This window comes from Ambystoma mexicanum, chromosome 3q, assembly GCF_040938575.1.
Source record: "Ambystoma mexicanum isolate Mex_15411 chromosome 3q, UKY_AmexF1_1, whole genome shotgun sequence".
Taxonomy (NCBI): Eukaryota; Metazoa; Chordata; class Amphibia; order Caudata; family Ambystomatidae; genus Ambystoma; species Ambystoma mexicanum.
Window position 1 is genome coordinate 763,339,534 of NC_090926.1, and position 20,125 is coordinate 763,359,658.

At 50.8% G+C, this 20,125-nt stretch overlaps 2 protein-coding genes across 4 annotated transcripts in view; one reads left to right on the forward strand and one right to left on the reverse strand.

Moving 5' to 3' along the window:
• Positions 1–15,338, reverse strand: part of SMIM5 (small integral membrane protein 5) — a 71,651-nt gene extending 56,313 nt beyond the window's left edge. The window contains exon 1 of the mRNA XM_069654763.1: positions 15,254–15,338. Coding sequence (XP_069510864.1) covers positions 15,254–15,304 — 51 coding nt within the window. The 5' untranslated portion in view covers positions 15,305–15,338. The remainder of the gene's footprint in view (positions 1–15,253) is intronic.
• RECQL5 (RecQ like helicase 5) overlaps positions 1–20,125 on the forward strand; it is a 1,190,108-nt gene that overhangs the window by 748,744 nt on the left and 421,239 nt on the right. The gene's annotated exons all lie outside the window — the stretch shown is intronic.

Consider the following 20,125-nt stretch of genomic DNA (forward strand, 5'->3'; position numbering starts at 1 on the left):
TTTCCTTTACCAACACGGAAAAGTGAAAAAGACCATTCTGGCAGTGCCTCTCTTGTACGACGTTTGGGATGAGGGCCTGGCGCTGATGAGGAATCCTGCCTCAGCCCTGGCGAAAAGAGACAGGCTGGAAAAGAAATACTAGGTGCCGGAGTCTGCGGTCGCAGCCCTCCCCGGACTCTGTGATCTCGGCGGCTGCAAGGAAGAAGTCCTCAAATCCATCGCCTTCAAGCTCAGTTCATCCGGACAGTGAGGGGAAGAAGTTGGAAGCCATGGGTCGGAAAGTGATATACTCAGCGGCAATGACGGTCAAGGTGTTGAATGCTCTTGCGATCCTGGCCAGATACAACAGGGAGCTGTAGTATAAGATGGCCCTGCTGCTGGAATTGCTCCCATACGACAAGTGGGTCGAGGCGCTGGAGGTACTCCAGGAAGGTAAGGTGGCATTGGACCTGGACATCGCGGACACAGGGTTCTGACAGATGGGGAACAGTGTATGCTTCCCTCATCGTGCCTAATTGAAAGCCACCAAATTTCGGCAGGAAGTTCAGATGAGGGTCCTGGACATGCCGTTCGACTGGGACAATCTCTTTGGGAAGGCCTTTGACGAATCATTGCAAGCCATCAAGACCAACACAGTGATGGCCCGTGCCTGGGACACGCTTCAGCAACATCGTCCTTCCTTACGTGCCTCAGGAGGCAAAGGAAGATCATCGAAGAGTTTCGGTGGGGGATCACCCTCGTACCGCCAGCCCTCCCGTTCCACGACCCAGGGGGCCTGCAGGGGTCGTTCCAAGGCTTTCAGAGGTAACTGCCATCGTCTGTTCCAATGCGGCAAGTAGGCCCCGAAGCAGAATTGAACCGGCCATGACGTCGTGCCCCCTCCCATGCACCCCGGTGGGATGCCGGCTGGAGGGCATCGTGAGGGGGTGGGAAAAGATCTCCACCGACCGATGGGTGCTGGACACTCTCGCCCACGGACACACTCTAGAGTTCCAGCAGAGGTGTCCGCGGATACCACCGGTGGCCCCGCAGGAGCAGCACATCCCTCAGCTCGTGCAGGAAGTACAGGCCATGCTAAGAAAACGGTTGATAGAGCTGGTTCCAAAACGACTCCGGGGCTCCGGAGTCTATTCCAGATAATTCTTGGTAAAGACGACCACTGGGGGCTGGAGGCCCATTCTCGACCTTCAGCGTATAAGCAAGTTCCTCAAGTCCCAAAAATTCAGAATGGTCACGTTGCAACATGTGCTCGGCCAACTGGAGGAAGTGGACTTCCTGACTTTGCTGGACCTAGAGGACACTTACTTCCACGTTCCCATTCACAAGACGTATCGGACGGTCCTGCGCTTCATCATACAGGGAAAGCACTACAAATTCAAAGCCCTCCCCTTCGGACTGTAGTCGGCGTTGAGGGTGTTTACGAAGTGCCTGGCACCAGTGCCGGTCAATCTACGTCTGCAATGGATACTTGTGTACCCATACCTCGACGACTGGCTCATCTGGGCCAAGTCAAGGGCAATCGCTGTCGAACACTCGGATAGGACTGTCCGGCTGATGACTGATCTGTGGTTCGCAGTTAACTATCCAAAGTCCTGCTTGATCCCATCGCAGAACGCGCTGTTCCTGGCGTCCAGCCTCAACAGGGTCTCCTGCCTGGCAGCCCCCTCAGAAGAGAGAATAATAGTGGCCATTTTGGGCAAAGTGCAACAGCTGTTGGCACTGAAGATCGCCACGGTACTGACCATCAAGTCGCTGCTCTGCATGATGTTGTGTATTTACCTGATCAGCTCTGCAGGTTGCGGAAGCAGCCCCTTCAGGAATTCCTGGACGCTCGGTGGGTCCAGGTGTCCGGAAGCTTCGCAGACAGGATTTTGCTTGACGAGAAGTTATGTCGAGCTATAAGGTGGTGGGGCATGCACTCCAACATTGCCGGGGGAACGGATTTCCAGAGTCCCCCATACCACGAGACAGTCACCACGGATGCTTACCTGGAGGGCTGTGGAGCCCACACTGGACGTCTCCACGCCAGAGGCCTGTGGCCACTGAAGGAGAGGGATCTCCACATCAATTATATGATATGGCATGGCATTTATAACGTGCCTAAACACAATTGTTTCAAGGCGCGACGAGGCAAGGGAGGGGAAACAGAGGGAAGACAGACAGCGATCCTACTTGGCCAGGTGACATTGCGATCGCGCAGGGGAGGAGGGGAAAGTGCGGGGGAAAGGGGAGGTGCAGCACATATGATAACAGTGAAATAAATAAATACAAATAATAAATAAAAGTGCGGCCAACTGGTGGCAAGTGCAAGGGTAAGTGCAGACATCAGGTGTCAAGTGCTAGTAGGGGCTGTAGGGATACAGAAACAGTCCCCGAGTGCAAGGGTTGCCAGGGGGCGGTACAGGTGTGCAACTGGTGGGGATGGGACCTGGGCCCGAGATCAGAGGGTAGCCAGATAACCAGTGCACTTACAGATTCAGCCAGAAGATCAGCAGGAAATAAAGCAGAAGCAAAGAGGACGGTCTTGAGGAGTTTCTGGAAACAGAGATGGTTCCCCTCAAGTTTCAGAGAGGCAGGGAGGCTGTTCCAGAGGGAGGCCCCAGCAGAGGAAAGAGATCTAGCACCAACTTGCTGCTTCGAGAAGCGACTAACCCTGAGGGAGTTGGAGGCGGATGAGCGAAGAGCTAGAGAAGGAAGATATTTAGGAAGAGCGAGTTGAAGGTGTTGAGCTCCCAGGTCCCAGAAGGCCTCGTGGACAATGCAGAGGGTTTTGAAATTAATCCTCACAGCCACTAGGAGTCAGTTCAGAGATTGCGGGCCTGGAGAGATTATATCCCTGGGCTTGAGGCCAAGGACAAGTCTCGCAGTCATGGTTTGGATGAGGTGCAGAGGGCGGAAGTAGAGGCAGGAAGGAGATGACCCCCAGGTTTTTAGCCTCACAGGTGGGAGCAGGAAGAGGGCCAAGAGAGGCCGGCCAGAGTGTGACCGGAAAGGAGGGAGCAGGTGTGCCGATAAGGACAATCTCGGTCTTACTGGCATTAAGGCAGAGATCATTGGCACCACACCACTCCTGGATGGTGGACAGACAGGCAGAGAGTCAGAGATGAGAGAAGGAGAAGAGGTGGCAGAAGGGAGCCTGAAAATGAGTCGGGTATCATCCGCATAGCACTGAAAGTTGGGGCAGAGAGCAGCAATACAGTGGTTAAGAAGTGCCAGGTATTGGTTGAACAGCCAGGGAGAGAGGTTAGACCCCTGGGGAACAACACAGGTAGAGATAGAGGAGAGGAAGGACCCAAGTGTGACCTGGGAGGGTCAATCGGAGAAGAAGTTCAGCCAAGCCAGGGCCTGATCGGTGATACCCAGGTTATGACGGAGACGGTTGAGCAGGATGGCATGGTTGACTGTGTCAAAGGCAGAAGAGAGATCAAGTAAGATGAGGTCACAGGGGGTGTTGGAATTGAGGTTGTAGACCAGGTTTTCACGGATGTTCAGGAGAGGAGTTTCCATGCTCTGGCAGCTCTGAAGCCCGAATGATGGTCATGGAGACAACCAACTGATTCAGAGTGGAGATTAAGCTGGGAGATGGCCAGCTTTTCCAGGAGTTGCCTAGGAAAGGAGTGATGGAGATTGGACGATAGTAAGCTGGGCAGGAAGGGTCGACAGAGGGTTTCTTAAGAAGAGGGTGCGCAAGGGAATTTTTCACGGGGGAGGGGAAGACACCAGTGTGAAAGGATTCATTGCAGAAATCAGCCAGAACAGGAGCCAGGGTGTCAATGTGGTCCTTGATGGTTTTGGAGGAGCAGGAGTGAATCTGTTAGGATGAGACTTTCATTGATCGGACTTGTCTAGAAACCTTGTCTGAGGAGAACAGGGAAAGGCAGAGAAGGAGGGAGTAGAGGTGGCCGAAGAAGGGCCAGAGGAAGAGCAGGGAGTGGGGGGAGAGGAAGAGGAAGAGGGAGGGGGCAGGATGTCCTGAGTTTTAGAAATGAAATGAGAAGCCAGGGCTGTGCAGAGGGCCTTGGAGGGGCCAAGAGAGGTAGAGACTGCAGCAGGATTGGCTAGCTCCTTGCAGATTTTAAAGAATTCGGCCGAGCTGTTCGATGCCGCAGAGACGCCGGCATGGATGTATGTTCTCTTCTTGGTGCGGACAGAGAGCCGGATTGCTGTTGCAGCAGGCGGCAGGCCAGTTTGTCAGAGGATGTACCAGAAGCATGCCATTTCCTCTCAGCCACGGTGACGAGGTCTGAGTCGTACCAAGAGTTGCACTTGGCTTTGGGCTTCAAGCGGCTCGGTGAGACTGAGGACATTGAGTTCAAGTTGCTCTAGGAGGCGTCGGATGTCAGAGGAGTGTTTGACAGCTGAGCGAGAGTTTAGAGTGGCAATATGGAGAAGGTTGCTGTCCTTGAAAGACTTCAGGGTAGGGGTACAAATCAGAGGTACGCCCTGCAGAGTTGTAGAGGCAGCCGGAGGAGGGGCAGAAGAGGAAGGAGGAGAGGGCAAGGAGGCGACAGCAGGGGGAGGCAAGGAAGCCGTGGAGGGGAGAGAGCGGAAAGCAGGAGAAGAAAGGAAACTGATGAGCCACGGGAAGCGTCTATCAAAGAGTAGAAAGTTGGTTTGAGGGCCTTGGGCCAAGACAATGCCATTCAGGTCAACATTAATACTCTTGCGTTCCGTCCCCTTTCCTCCATACTGCATGGGCGTTCCTTCCAAGGGACGGGAGACAGAAACTTTCACCAGAAAAAACCTTCTTCCCCTTTAAATTTAGAGGCGCCAAGGGTGCAACCCTGGGAGCATGCACTGCCCTGACTCTGCCCTCTGGTGCCACACCTCAGTCTCCTTTTCTGCGTCGACTGGACCAGGCCAGATTCACCAGTGCTCCTGGGTTTGGCGTTGGCCATATAATTCCCAGCACAGATACTTCTCTTCTGTCTTTTGTCTTTTTATCATTCAGGTACTCTATCCTCAGGCGTCATGCTCCTCCCCGGCGCATGTCGACTTCTACAGGGTTCAGCAGGTGTCCATCCTGCGATGGGCTCTTTCCAACTAAAGACCCCCACGCCCTCTGCCTACGTTGCCTTGGCCCAGAGCATGGTTCGCAAGCTTGTACCACGTGTGACGCGCTCTCCTCGATGTCTCTGAAGAACAGACTAGCCAGGTTGAGGGAGTTCTTCCAGAGATCGCCTCCAGAGGACCTAAAGGACTTAGTCTATCATCGATCCAAGCCCAAGGTAGGGCCACTATTTTCCAGTGCACCCCATAAGGGAGACTTCTTCCCAAGGACTCACACGGGTGGGAGGGACCGCTCAGGTCCTCATACCAGCACGAGTACCGAGGCTAAATCAGCTACGGGCCGACAGGCTCAGGGGTCAGTGGATCCTCACAGTGACATTGTTGAGGGACCGGAAGGTTCTTTTACTGGGTCTTCACTCGAGGGGCCATGCCCTAGTACTGACATGTCTGAGGGGGGCGCCTCTGCATAGTTCTAACGGCAGATCCACCAAGGCCGAAATGCCTACCAGGTTTTGGCCTGAGGAACAGGGTAGGCCCCATGATCAACACTCAAGAGTCCTGGATGGGGCGGGGCCCAGTGAGCCGAGAAACACGACGCAGGCACGTGGAAGGCAGCTCTACAAAATGGCCTCTTTGCCAGACATTTCTGACATCTGCCCGATACTGCTCCAAGGCAGGGAGCAGGTGGCGGAACGTGCGTCAAGGTGGGACTGGTGTCAACCAGGTATGTGGCCTACAGCCTACCATTCATTTGCGCAGGGCAGGTTCCCGCTGTGTCCGTATGGGCAGGGCATCCAATGGCTCCAGCAGCCAACCGCTATATCGTCAATATCGTCAATATCGCCTACCACCCCTGCGGCCTGTGAGGACAGGTTTTCCAAAAGTTCCTCAGGCTCATGAAATCTCCTCGGATGGGGGTCATCCTCATGGCCGCCATCAGGGATGTGCTCCTGCCAATGGTTTGGGTGCTGCAGGCCCCAGTACAGGTGCCCCTGGCCCCTGTTCAGCCTCCGCTGCCTGCTCTGACTCCGGTCTCCACACCCCAGCCTTTGGACCCCAGCAGCCCTCCATCGGTGCCGGACCAACCGGACCCTCAGGTGGACACCGATGAGGAGGGAGAACCCTGACACACCGTCATCAGCAAAGCCTTCCATGAACGTCTTGTGGGGCTTGCACAGTACTTAAGCCTTCCTCAACCCGAGGTCGAGCAACCATCAGAGGGGGTCCTCGCCGAAGTCCTCACGCTATGTCCTGCAGCGAGAACGGGGATCCCGATGCAGAAGGACGTAGTTGCCTTGGCCAAAAAGGGCTGGCTCAAGCCCCACTCGGTCCAGCCAGTCAATTGCCGCCTGGCCTCCAAGTACAGGCAGATGGAGGGGGATACACTCTTGCTATCAGCCCACCCTCAGCCGCACTCTTCGGTGATCGCTACGGCATCACTATACTCCAAGCCTCTGTCGTCCTCTGCCTCTTCCTCCGCAGCGCTGCTAGAGAAGGAGGAGAAGATCTTGGAGGCGTACGGGAAGAAGCTGTATTCCAACGCGTCTCTGCATCTTCGTCAAGACAACGCGGATGCCATGCCTGCAGCCGTTAACCAGAGGCTTTGGTGGGAAATTGCTGATTTCCTCCCACGGCTTCTGGTGCAGAGCCAATCACGATTCAACGCGGGACTGGCAGAGGCCAATATGGTGGCACAATACATCATGGAGTCCACCGTGGCCCACATTTGACACCTCTGGCCGGGCCATCGGCCTAGAGACCCAAGCTACTCCTCACTGAGAAGCCCCAACAAGGGCGAAACATGTTTGGGGATGCATGTGGTCTCGTGCAGAAGGGATGTGGCCTAGCAGTTCGGGCTGGACTGCCCCTTTTGGGGTGGGGCCAAGCCTGATTTGCATATGGTCTTTCCCCTTCTGTAATGGCTTGGCAGGCTAAGAATGGTGGTCTGGAGGGTTGCCCAGAGCATTGCCAGTGGTTAAGATTCATTCTAAACCTTCCAGCCATCACCCCTTTGTTTTTGCCGGGCCATCTGCATTGCCATGGACATGAGACGAACAGCCTGGCTCCGTGCTACTAAATTCAACCAGGAAGCCCAGGAACATATCTTAGACCTTCCTTTCGAAGGGGGTGACCCCTTCCACTCCACCACGGACGAGGAGCTGGCCAAAAAGAAAAACAGCTCAGAAACGGTCAAGTCTTTATCCATTGTGCCCAAAACATACACCCAGTCACACAGCAGTGCTCGGACAAAGGGCGTACATATGGAGGGTTCCGCGGCTTCTAAGAGTGGAGATCCAGGCAGCCTGACCGTTCACCGACCCAACATCAGCACGCAACGAAAAGGGGGTGGGGGGAGTAAGGGATTTTGTCAGTCCCCCTCCTCCGCAACTGCCCCATAGAGAAAGCATGACACGCCCCTCCTAGTCCACATGTATCCAGTGGGGGGCAGGCTTGCTCTCAATGCACAGTTCTGGTGCCATAATTTAGCGGACCCCTGGATCCTCTCTGTAGTATCCACGGGGTACCACCTACCCATCCCAGCCTCTCCTCCCTCTTCCCCTCCACTCCCACAGGTTGGGACAGCAACACTTTTGGCGGAGATCCTGTCGCACTTCGAGAGCCAGGCAGTGGAGGAAGTCCTAGCCTCCCAGCGAGGCTTGGGCTTATACTCCAGGATTTTCTTCGCAATCAGAAAAGAACCAGGTGGGGCTGAGAGTTGTGCTGGACCTTTCCACCCTCAACCTCTTCCTACCTCTACAAAATTTCAAGATGGTTATGCCATCTTTAATAGCAGAGACATTGTGCAAGGGAGACTGGCTGTGCTTACATGTCCTGATTTGGCAGCCTCATCGTTCTTTTCTACGATTCAGGATCATGGGCTACCATTTCCAATACAAGGTACTTCCCTTTGGCCTCAACTCGGCCCCCAGGGACTTTACCAGGCTGATGAATACAGTGGCGGCCCTCCTCAGTGCCACCACATCTATCCGTACCTCGACGACTGGCTCGTCAGGGCTTCATCTCCGGAATCAGTGCACCGCACCTCTCACGCCCTCATGAACACACTTCATGACCTGGGCTTCTCGCTCAATCTCAAGAAGTCGCAGCTGCATCCTATGCAGACTCTGACCTACTTGGTGCTCATCTGGGACACAGACTCCGAGAGAGTTTTCCCTTCGGAAGACAAGATCACGGCCATCAAGAGGGCCACTGTGCACTTCCTCAACAGAGAAGTGACATCGGCCTAGTGGTACCAACACCTACTGGGGCTCATGGCAGCGGTCCTATTGGCCGTCCCTCACACAAGACTCAGGATGAGGAGGATACAGCTGCACTTCGCGACATCATGGAACCAGGAGCGGGGCTCTCAGGTGGAGATGATCAACGTTCCTTCTTCTCTTCACCCGGACCTCACATGGTGGTCCAGGGACTGCAACATGCAGACGGGCAAGCCCTTAGGGCAGCCTACCCCACAGGTAAGGTCAGGTCAGGGGGTGCTTGTGTCGTTCTAAGGATTGTTTGATCAGACACCACTTGTACTGGTTAATTAACAGGTGCTGACGACGTTGGTGATGTTCGTCTGGTCGGCATGACTGCAGAATTACTATTGTGTGCACTATCACTCGCTGCCTTTCTCATTTTCAGAATATTCAATGGTGTAACAATTTGACAGTCAGGACGTGGTGAACCGAAGTCTCGAATAGCTGAATGTGTAGATTGATATCTGTTGAGCGTGACAGGCGTTAGTACAATTACCTTCTGTGTTGTACTGTCTAGGGTGGTTACAATCCGCTGGAGTCACGTTCTGCGGTAGGTGCAGATGGACCATCATGCTTGATTTTAAAGAATACAGTTGTGTCAACATACAAATACAATTTTATGTTTGTTTGAAGGTGCTTGCACCGTGACACTCGGGTACTCGACAAGCACCGCGGGCCCCGCTGAGCACGTCGTCGCGGCAAAGCAGTACTTGTCTCAGGGTGCGCGCGCGCTGGTCCACGCACATTCTCAATATGTAGGGGGAGCCAAAAAGGGGCGTGGCCACAATAGTGTAGATGGCAAATTAAGACTACAAACAAACCAATATAAGTATTCTAAAATGGATACAAGTATATTATAATGACAGTGCAAACAGTGTATACTTATGAAAGAGTCCTTCAGTATTATCACCTCTGTAATGTAATGATTCTGAGACCACTGGCAATTCTCCAGCAGAGTCAGTAGCGGCAAAGCGGTACTTGTCGGTACTTGCCTCGGTGTGTGCACGATCCCAAATGTAGGGGGAGCCAAAAAGAGGCATGACCACAATAGTGTAGATGGCAAATTAAGCCGTGGTCAGGAATGACTAGTCCAAGCCACGGGAAGAAATCGGACGGACTGCCCGCTGTCCTTACAATATCCTGCACTGTAAGCGCATTACAGTATCCTGTACTGGAGTCCAGTCTTACTATGCGAAATTCAAGGCTCTACTCCATTGTGGCTGCATATGCTATAAAATTATGTAAGTATAGTTCAGCTATTTTATATTAACCTGTCCTGAGATAGTATCGAACTCATAACCTTTTGTTTAGCAGCAACATGCATCGTGTTATCGTGCTACAGAGAGTGATTGTGTAAGTAAGGGCTTCATTGGCAAAATGAAAATAGTAATCGGAGCAAAAATTGATTTGTTTTCAGCATGCTTACAGTCCCAAACAAATCTTTGAAGTTTATTTCCAGAGGAGTGATGGACCCAGACCCCTATCTCCCCATCCCTCTCTAAGTATCCCATTACTGATGGATATTCAGGGCAGTCCCTTTCAAATTGAAGTTCTGCTTTTATGTCGATGCCCTGTCCCGGCTTTTTATTCTCTGGTCACCCTATCTAGACAAATACACGTTTATAATGGAAATGGGTAGATAACTGGGGTTGTGAAACGACCAGTGAGGTTTTTCTTGAATTGCTCTCACTAAATGATCATAGGAGTGTTTCTCTCAATATATAGTATATATACGCATGCCCACCCACACATACGGGTCAGCATCCGCTTGAATTGTTAGGGGACACCAGTTAGGGTTCAGTCTATGCCACTAGCAAAATGTCAAGTGTTGTGCATTTTCTATGACATGTCATTGCCCACTCTTGTGTCTAACCTCTGCCCCCTTATTGTTGGAGGAAAATAACTTTTTGACTGATAATTTTTGTCCAACTAAATAAGTATTGTGTGTTATTTAACTTGTTACATGGTTCATTTTCACGTACTAAAAAGAAGAAACAAAATCCACAATAAGTTCCTCAGGGTTGTTGACTAATTTTCCAGCTAAATATTAGCAACGCAAACTGTGCTACTGGGTGTACTTCACTGTCTGGTTAGTAGTACTCCCGACCGTACGCCATCATCCTTTATTGCACAGTTCGAGATTACGTTTGTCAATGTGCAGTTTTTCTCTGCCTCTATGTTGGGCAGAATTATATGCAGTACCCTTTGGGAACACTACACACAATTAAGACTATAAGTGACAGTACACATTCACCTTTGGTACACGCCTGTACTACACAGTAAAGTGGTAGCAATGGCTGAGCAGCCAGACTTATCTCAAGAGTAAGTGAGCAGTATCAAATAGTTACACAAAGGACAGCAATTACTATGATTCAGGCAAACACTGACTCAAGGTTTTCAAGTAAAAGAATATACATTTATTTCACTCTTCAGTTGTATAACATGACACTATTATAAGCAGTTTAAAAAGCACACTCTTAATACACCACACCACTTCCCTTAATTCCCAGACAAGTTAAGCTCACAAAATAAAGTGGGAGCAAAATGGCACTCCAGCAATTTAAAAGGGGGGGAAAGACAAAGTTAATAGAAATTGAACCACACCAACAGGTAAGTACTCAGGGCAATAGAGCACAAGGAACTACAGTGATAGAATCAGGTAGAAAAGGTTTAGGGCCAAAGTCAATAGGACAAAAGTATTTTGCTCAAGATCACACGGTTCAGGGTGGTTCGCGGTAAAGTTCGTACCACGGATTTCAGATGTGGTTGGTTGGTAGAAAAGTTAGGAGAAGAGAAGGACAAGCCCTCGGATTGGAGAAAGATTTCACACACTTTCCCCACCACCGAACGAAACGAGCAACCGGGTTTGCACAGTACTTTTTAAAACGGAGAGGAAGCTGTAGCTGAGGCGGACGTTCCTGGTAGTTCCTGCAGGCTCGCGGTTCCTGAAGCGACTGTCGGACTGACACGAAGTAGGAAGACTGGAGGGTCCTGCACTACCCATGGAAGAAACCAGCAGCAGAGCAAAGCAACAAATAAAAGGTGCCCACCTTAAAACCCAAGCAGGGTCTGACCTTCCTGGCTGTCCGGCCCACTGTAGCTCTGTACATCAAATTCGACCAGAGGAGGGGTCCTGGCTTGTAGTTTGGCCGAACTGGTATGTCCCACCAGCTCAGAGAAGAAGTTTCCTGGAGGATCTTCTGTCGGCGGATTCTGAAGATTCGGACCTGCAGCAGGGCTTCACCGGGCAGTTCAGTCGTTGAAGGGGTCGTCTTCCATCAGCTCTTCATTGGTTCTTCCGTTCCAGTGGCGACTCTGCCTTTCCAGTCCCAGAGACCTGCTTTTTATGCAGTTTTCCCCCATTCATTCAGCCTGGCTGTCAATCACACAGGAGGGTGGCTGTCCTGGCAAGGACAGTCACCCACCCAATCAAACAGGAGTGTGACTTGGGTTACCAAGGGAACCCATGGCAGGGGTCCTAAGACCCCTCCCTCACATCCTGCCTGCCCAGACTTTCAGGCACCTTAAGGAGGGCTTCTGTGCAGAAGCCCATGAAAAGACAGCGAACAAAGGAATCAACCCCAGTTTGGTGCGCAGAGAAGAACACGAGAAAGACTAACAAAAAAGAAATGGCGAATAAACCCAGCCGGAGCCAAAATAAAATGTTTGGTCAAGCAGGTTTATGTTTGAGGCTAATATGATAGCCTAAAACAATATCCTGGTTACCGCGGTAGAAAAGTTAGGGTAGTTACCACTGCCACCAGCCAAGTCTTGATGTAAAGGGAGCAAAACAGTGCTCCAAGAGAGACAGACAAAAAGGGATAGGAATTAACCCTTTCCAATACTCCATGTAAAATGGGGTGCACTGGATCTGTAGTTTAAAGAGACTACATAAAGTTAATGGCAACTTTACATGTTTCTGGGAGAGAGTAGTCGGTCCCAGAAAAATTGAGTCAGTGGGAAGTCTAAAAGACATCCCTGTGTCACTGCACTGAAGGTGCTGTGTAACGCACACAAAAATGATGCTCATAGAGTAGGTGAGGCTCCAGAGCCCAAGATCACACATGGTAAAAACACACACAGCAAAACACATGCAAGAGTGGGAAAAAGGCTCACTCTTACCAGGTGAAGAAAATAAATCCTAGAAATCTAGCAAAGCTGCTGAGGGACTCATTAGGTAAGGGAAATTAGCCATTTATGAGAATTCTCCCTAACACTCCATTTCGGGAATATAATTTGGCTAACATGGTGCCACGTTTCATATATGGCCTAGAATGCTTTCTTTATGACTGCAGCCCCTTTTTGAACTTTCTCGAGGGCACTATTTGGAAGTTCGGGTTAGGTGGTCTTCCTCTTTTTTTTTTCTCCAAATTGCGTGATCTGTCATGAGTTTGGGCTGGTTTCTCTTGCCACCAGAGTTGCCTGGTCTAAACTACGTCTCTATTATAAGGTGTTGGTTATGCCTTCCAATTCTCATTTTGATTATTTACAAGCCTCCTTGAACAAAAAGCGTATTCCGTCATTAGACTGTTTCACGATGGGCATGCAATCTATTTTTAGAAACTCCACTCTGAAAGAAATAAAGCTAAAGGAATATCCAGAGCTAGTCAAGAGAAAACTCTTTAAATTAGATTGGTGCTTCACTGTTGACGGTTGGGGACCTATTTCCGGTTTAGGGCGTATGGCAGCTTTCTGACAAGGGGGAGTTCTCTTTTGAAATATGTAACTCGGTTTCCCTGCTTTAAAAGACAAAACATATACATAACATTAAAATTGAACCTTTTTCCAACTTTGGAAATTATTGGGCTGAGGTAATCAATACACGAATAGAATAGAAGGTGTAATGTGTGCAAAAGCTTTAATCATAAAACCACCGTTAGATATGTATTACTGTTTTGCGAAGCAACGATTTATATAAAGTACCACCATGTTCCTTTTCTCGGGGACTTTACCTCCTTGGATGTATATCCTCTGAGGAGATCTAATGAGGTGTAATAGTGTAGCCCCATTGATCCATCTAAACTGGATGGTTTTAGATTTTAAAATGCCTAATTATCCCACTATGATTAGATATGTTTTAATTTCTTTTTGTTTTGTGTTGTAAGGATATTACCCAAAAAGTCTTCTTTTCCTTGTTTTTATATGCTATTGATAACTATGTTTCTGTTTTAGTTTTTACTATAGTGAAAAGGTTTAAATGTAAACCAAAGCACTAATAAAAAAAAATATCAACTCACGGCCCTGGTGGAAGAATCATTCTGTATGTTCCCATTTAACCATTACTCTGCAGGATTAGCATGCAGTCCCGTGAAGGAGGATTGTTTCCAGGAATATTCCCTCTTCCCAATGCCGACACATCTGCACGCAGAAACCCTCACTCAAGGGTGCAACAAAACCTACATTTACGGGGGGGGGGGGGCGGGCGGGTTGGGAGAGGTGCTAACCTTACAAATGTTGGGAGAGGTGCTAACTTTAGAGACTGTGGGGGAGGGGCACATTTATTTGTGTGGGGGCAGCTGACTTCTTTGTGCATCCTAATGAGACTATTCTAGTGTAATGTTACAAGCAGTTAACTCTCCTTTAAGTCTGAAAACGTCCACTTAAGGACTTCTGTGAGAATAAGTGGTCTCCTGTGCCCTCTCTACCCTTCCAATCCCTCCTCTGGCGTGCAAGTACTTACCTCTCATCATGATGTCAGTTGCCTAAACATGTATGCCTATGAATGCAGGTACTAACCGTGAAATGCTTTGTTACTAATTGCCGGGCCTTTGTTAACAGTGAAGCCCAGGCGCCGTTTAATGTCTGTGCCCTGTTCTGTCCGCCGCGGCTCTGTAGCCGAGCCAATATAAAATGTCTGGGGACCAAGGTGGTTGAGGCCCGGTCTGCTCAGTGGTGTTGCGCCACTGCCCTCCCTCCCTCCCACTCCCTCCCTCCCCACACGGCCTCTGTGTAATGGCATGTTGTGCATGTGTCCGCCCTTCAACCTGCCTTGCTGGAATACATCCGTGTAGCCCTTCATCCTCCCCTGTCCCATGTCCCCTGTGGTGGAGTGAGCCTGCTGCGTTCAGCTCCCAAACTCATCGGGCACTCCGACGCCCGTCACTGTGCTGCCGTTTACCTCTTGTATGCACTTACATTGTTAGGAAATACGCGTGCAAGTTAGCCCAATTAAAGTGTCCACCGTCACTATGCATGAACTTTAGGTGTGAGCCTCGTTCGCCTTTATTCATGCAGAAAAGCATCTCCCCACGACATGGCCGCGCAGCAACACCTCGCTGTGTATCCTTCCTCTCCCGGCTATGCAGTCTGCACGTGAATATTTCTCTGTGTAGCTGCCTGATTGATTGTAAAGGAAAAGGTATTCAAGTACTTTCTCCAAAGTTAGTAGTTAACATTCTCCGAATGTGTACCCCGCGATCACTGCACAACATTACGTGTGTGCTCAGCCACTCCTTACTCATTGTGCAGTGATACTTGCAGGTGTCCACGCTGTACTCTCACACACCCCATTCCGCTATGCATACTAAAAAAAACCTCCGAAACACAGTGCGTGCTCCATCAACCAATATGGTTAATCCATATTAATCTATCAAACAAGGTGGTCTACCTTTCCCATCAATACCGTGCAGGAATACTTCTACGTGCACTCCCCATCCCCAAAAACAGTGCAGCAATACGTGAATGTGTGCGCAACCCACATTCCACCGTCAATGTACACGAATGTGAACCCCGGCACCCGTCCCGTCACTATGCAGTGTACAGTAGAGGGACGCGCCCGTGGCTCCTCTTTACCTTCTCTGCCCTCCGCTGTTTGGAATGCTCTCCCACCCTGCAGCTGCTATAAGAGTGTGTGTACCCCTAAACACAACGCTCTGGGTCACTGGTTTCAGGCGCGCGTGCTGAAGTAAACAAGTGTTCGCCTTGCTTCTCCGCCGCTCTCGCCCCTTCTTTCTTATCGTCTCTCTGCCACTCTGTCCGCTCACCCGTGCCTCCCGACTCCTCCGTGGCGGTCCGTCGCCAAGTTTCCACCCCATCGTCCCCTCTGCCCGCTTTCCACTCCACACTTTTTCCACTCCTACCTCTTCCTATTTTCCAGACATATGGTTCCTATCGAAGTGTTTTCTGCCAGGGTATGTTGATTCTTTGGTCCCTCTGGTTCGCAGCCTCTGCTTCCAGGAATTAAACAGCACTCGCTTCATATTCCGTATCCCTCAATTTACATGTTGGAGGTGCAGAGAGGGCAGAGCCCGGCTCGGAGAGCTTTCCGGATACTCGTGGGAGGACGGCTTAGCCTTTTCAGTACAGCCCAGACGCACAGGGCACCTGTGGGATCACTCGAACAGCAGGGTGACGACTACTCGCAGAGCGGGAGGGGTGGGGGCGCTGGACGGAGAGAGGAGCAGGGGCGGGACACTGGCGGATGCAAAGCGCTCTCACTCGCACAGCAGTGCGGGAGGGAGAAGAGAGGCATGGAGCTTGTGCTGGGCGCCACTGCCCTGAGCCCTGTGTGGTCAAGTAAATCCACGAACGGGAGGGCATGGGACCACAAACAACATAGTGGTGAGATCACACGTGACGCATGGATTTAACCAGTTTACTGTGAGCGCATGCGAGATTACGCCCTATTACCCAAAAATATCTCCAACCTGGCTATTGGCAAAGTCACACACATCCTGGTAGCAGCAGCTTCGAGCCATGGGTGCCACCATGAAGAGTCAATGGGTTGCTCAGTGTCGTGTTCCCTTTTTGAGACATTCAGCCCTTTTTTGGCGTGGGCAGCGCGCAGTTTAGAGCAACGAGGCGCCATTGTAGATTATTTAGATGACTTTCTGTTTTCAGGCAGGGATGGGTCCAGTGACTGCGCGCGTGCTATAGTTCTTAATGAAAGAGATGGGGGTTCCTTTGGCTCCAGAGAAGACAGAGGGGCCCTGTAGGGTCCTGACTTTCCTAGGCATTGAGATTGATACTGCGGAAGGGACTTGCAGGTTGCCAGAGGATAAAGTCAAAGGGTTGGTGGCAGAGATGGAGGATCTGGCATAAAACTGAACTACCTTGGAAAAATGCAACAACTCCTTGGGAAACTTAATTGAGCAGCCAAAGTAATCCTAGCAGGCAGGGTCTTTGCGCGCAGGCCTGCCAGGGCAACTGCAGGTGTAGTACAAAAGCAACATCATATCAGATTAAGTGCGGCCTTAAAGGCAGATTTAAGGATGTGGCTCAAATTTATGGGAAGTTTCAATGGGCTGAAGATGTGGCGGACACCCTGGGAGACTAGTGTGGAACTACAGTTGTATTCCGATGCAGCAGGTAGCGAGGGTTTTTGTGTGATTTTAGGACCAGATTGGTGCGTCCAGCGATGGCCACAAAAAAGGCAGGACAAAAAACATCATGGTCTTGGAAATGTTTCCCATTGTGGTTGCACTGTTGTTGTGGCCTAAAGCGTTAGCCAACAAAAGAGTGCACTTTTGATCCGACAACAAGGCCGTTGTCTAGGCAATTAATTTACAGCCAGCTTCTTGCCCGGCGATACTGTGCCTGCTCTGGAAATTGGTGGAGATTTGCCTTTACAGTAATATTGAATTTAGGGCTCGGTATGTGCCGGGCGTTGTAAATATTGCTGCTGACACTTTCTCGATTTCAGTGGACCAAGTTTCGGAAGGCCCACCCGGTGGCCAGGCTGGAGGGAGCACAGTTCCGGAAGGAGTGGTGGCAGCTGGTATCGTGGACAGGGCGCTCTGTGAGTTAAGTGAGCGTTCGCTCAGACCTAGTGTCCGGGTTAGATACCAGCAGAATTATTATTTTGCATTTATATAGCGCCTTATGTACCATTGGTATGGTCTGAAGGCGCTGGTAGGTTGAACGCCCTTGGGAACCGAAGTTCATATCAGTAGAGAGTCAAAAAAGGGTGCGTGTGAGCACCGGGTATGTGTGCAGCTCGTGCGGTATCCGCGTGATAGCTGCTTTCTAGCGGTAGGTGTGCCGGTTGAGAGGTCAGGAGTATGTGTTCGTTCTGGCAGGATTTATCCAGATCGGATGTGGCTGCGTTAGGCCTGAGGAGAACGCCTGGCTGGGTGTGTGTAACCAGCAATGATTACTTAGAATGATGTGGAGTGAGCAGCGAGTGTTGGTATGAGAACAGATATACCGAATGGTGTCATAGTATCTCTGTGTTCTAGTTGAGTGGTGATGTAAGGAGAGAGTAAGCGTGGTGGTGAGATAAGATGGGTTATGCGCCCTTTCAGACATTCTCTGCATTCTAAATCATACTATTTTTGTCACGTGCTCCTCTGCGCACTCTCCCCCTCTAAGCATTCACCCCCTCTACGCATTCACCCCCTCTACGCACTCACCCCCTCTACGCACTCACCCCCTCTACGCACTCACCCCCTCTACGCACTCACCCCCTCTACGCACTCACCCCCTCTATGCACTCACCCCCTCTATGCACTCACCCCCTCTATGCACTCACCCCCTCTATGCACTCACCCCCTCTATGCACTCACCCCCTCTATGCACTCACCCCCTCTATGCACTCACCCCCACGACGCCCTCGTCCCCCACGACGCCCTCGTCCCCCACGACGCCCTCGTCCCCCACGACGCCCTCGTCCCCCCACGATGCCCTCGTCCCCCCCCTGCGCAACTCGTCCCCCCTATGCAACTCGTCCCCTCTACGCACTCATCCCCACTACGCACTCATCTGATCCCCGCGCTCTTTTGTTCCTGGTACTCATCTGCTTTAAGCACTTGTGCCTTTCACGCATTCAACAGCACTATCCTGTCCTATATATTCACCTCTACACTCATCTGTTCTATACCTTCATCCGTTCTGTACACTCATTCACTTTGTATTCTTATCCACTCATATGCTCTGTCTACTCATCCGCTTTATCCATTCATCCACTCATCTGCCCTATCCACTCATTCTCTCATCCGTTCTATCTTCTCATCCACTCTATCCACTCATCCGCCCTATCCACCCATCCTCTCAACCGTTCTATCCTCTCATCCATTCTATCCACTCATCCATTCTATCCACTCATCCACTCTATCCCTATCCACTCATCCGCCCTATCTACTCATCCTCTCATCCGCCCTATCTACTCATCCTCTCATCCGCCCTATCTACTCATCCTCTCATCCGCCCTATCCTCTCATCCGCCCTATCTACTCATCCTCTCATCCGCCCTATCTACTCATCCTCTCATCCACCCTATCCACTCATCCTCTCAACCGTTCTATCCTCTCATCCACTCCTCCGCCCTATCCACCCATCCTCTCAATCGTTCCATCCTCTCAATCGTTCCATCCTCTCAACCGTTCCATCCTCTCATCCATTCTATCCACTCATCCATTCTATCCACTCATCCACTCTATCCCTATCCACTCATCCGCCCTATCTACTCATCCTCTCATCCGCCCTATCCTCTCATCCGCCCTATCTACTCATCCTCTCATCCGCCCTATCTACTCATCCTCTCATCCACCCTATCCACTCATCCTCTCAACCGTTCTATCCTCTCATCCACTCCTCCGCCCTATCCACCCATCCTCTCAATCGTTCCATCCTCTCAACCGTTCCATCCTCTCATCCATTCTATCCACTCATCCATTCTATCCACTCATCCATTCTATCCACTCATCCACTCTATCCCTATCCACTCATCCGCCCTATCTACTCATCCTCTCATCCACCCTATCTACTCATCCTCTCATCTGCCCTATCCTCTCATCCGCCCTATCTACTCATCCTCTCATCCGCCCTATCTACTCATCCTCTCATCCGCCCTATCTACTCATCCTCTCATCCACCCTATCCACTCATCCTCTCAACCGTTCTATCCTCTCATCCACTCCTCCGCCCTATCCACCCATCCTCTCAACTGTTCCATCCACTCATCCACTCTATCCACTCATCCACTCTATCCACTCATCCTCTCATCCGCCCTATCCACTCAACCACCCTATCTACTCGTTCTCTCATCCACCCTATCCACTCATCCGCCCTATCAACTCATCCTCTCATCCGCCCTATCCACTCAACCACCCTATCTACTCGTTCTCTCATCCACCCTATCCACTCATCCTCTCAACCGTTCTATCCTCTCATCCACTCCTCCGCCCTATCCACCCATCCTCTCAACTGTTCCATCCTCTCATCCACTCTATCCACTCATCCACTCTATCCACTCATCCTCTCATCCGCCCTATCCACTCAACCACCCTATCTACTCGTTCTCTCATCCACCCTATCCACTCATCCTCTCAACCGTTCTATCCTCTCATCCACTCCTCCGCCCTATCCACCCATCCTCTCAACTGTTCCATCCTCTCATCCACTCTATCCACTCATCCACTCTATCCACTCATCCTCTCATCCGCCCTATCCACTCAACCACCCTATCTACTCGTTCTCTCATCCACCCTATCCACTCATCCGCCCTATCTACTCATCCTCTCATCCGCCCTATCTACTCATCCTCTCATCCGCCCTATCCACTCAACCACCCTATCTACTCGTTCTCTCATCCACCCTATCCACTCATCCGCCCTATCAACTCATCCTCTCATCCGCCCTATCCACTCATCCTCTCAACCGTTCTAACCACTCATCCTCTCAACCGTTTTATCCTCTCATCCACTCAATCCACTCATCCGCCCTATCCACCCATCATCTCAACCATTCCATCTTCTCATCCATTCTATCCACTGATCCACTCTATCCACTCATCCACTCTCTCTATCTACTCATCCGCCCTATCTACTCATCCTCTCATCCGCCCTATCCACTCATCCTCTCATCTGCCCTATCCACTCATTCTCTCATCCGTTCTATCTTCTCATCCACTCTATCCA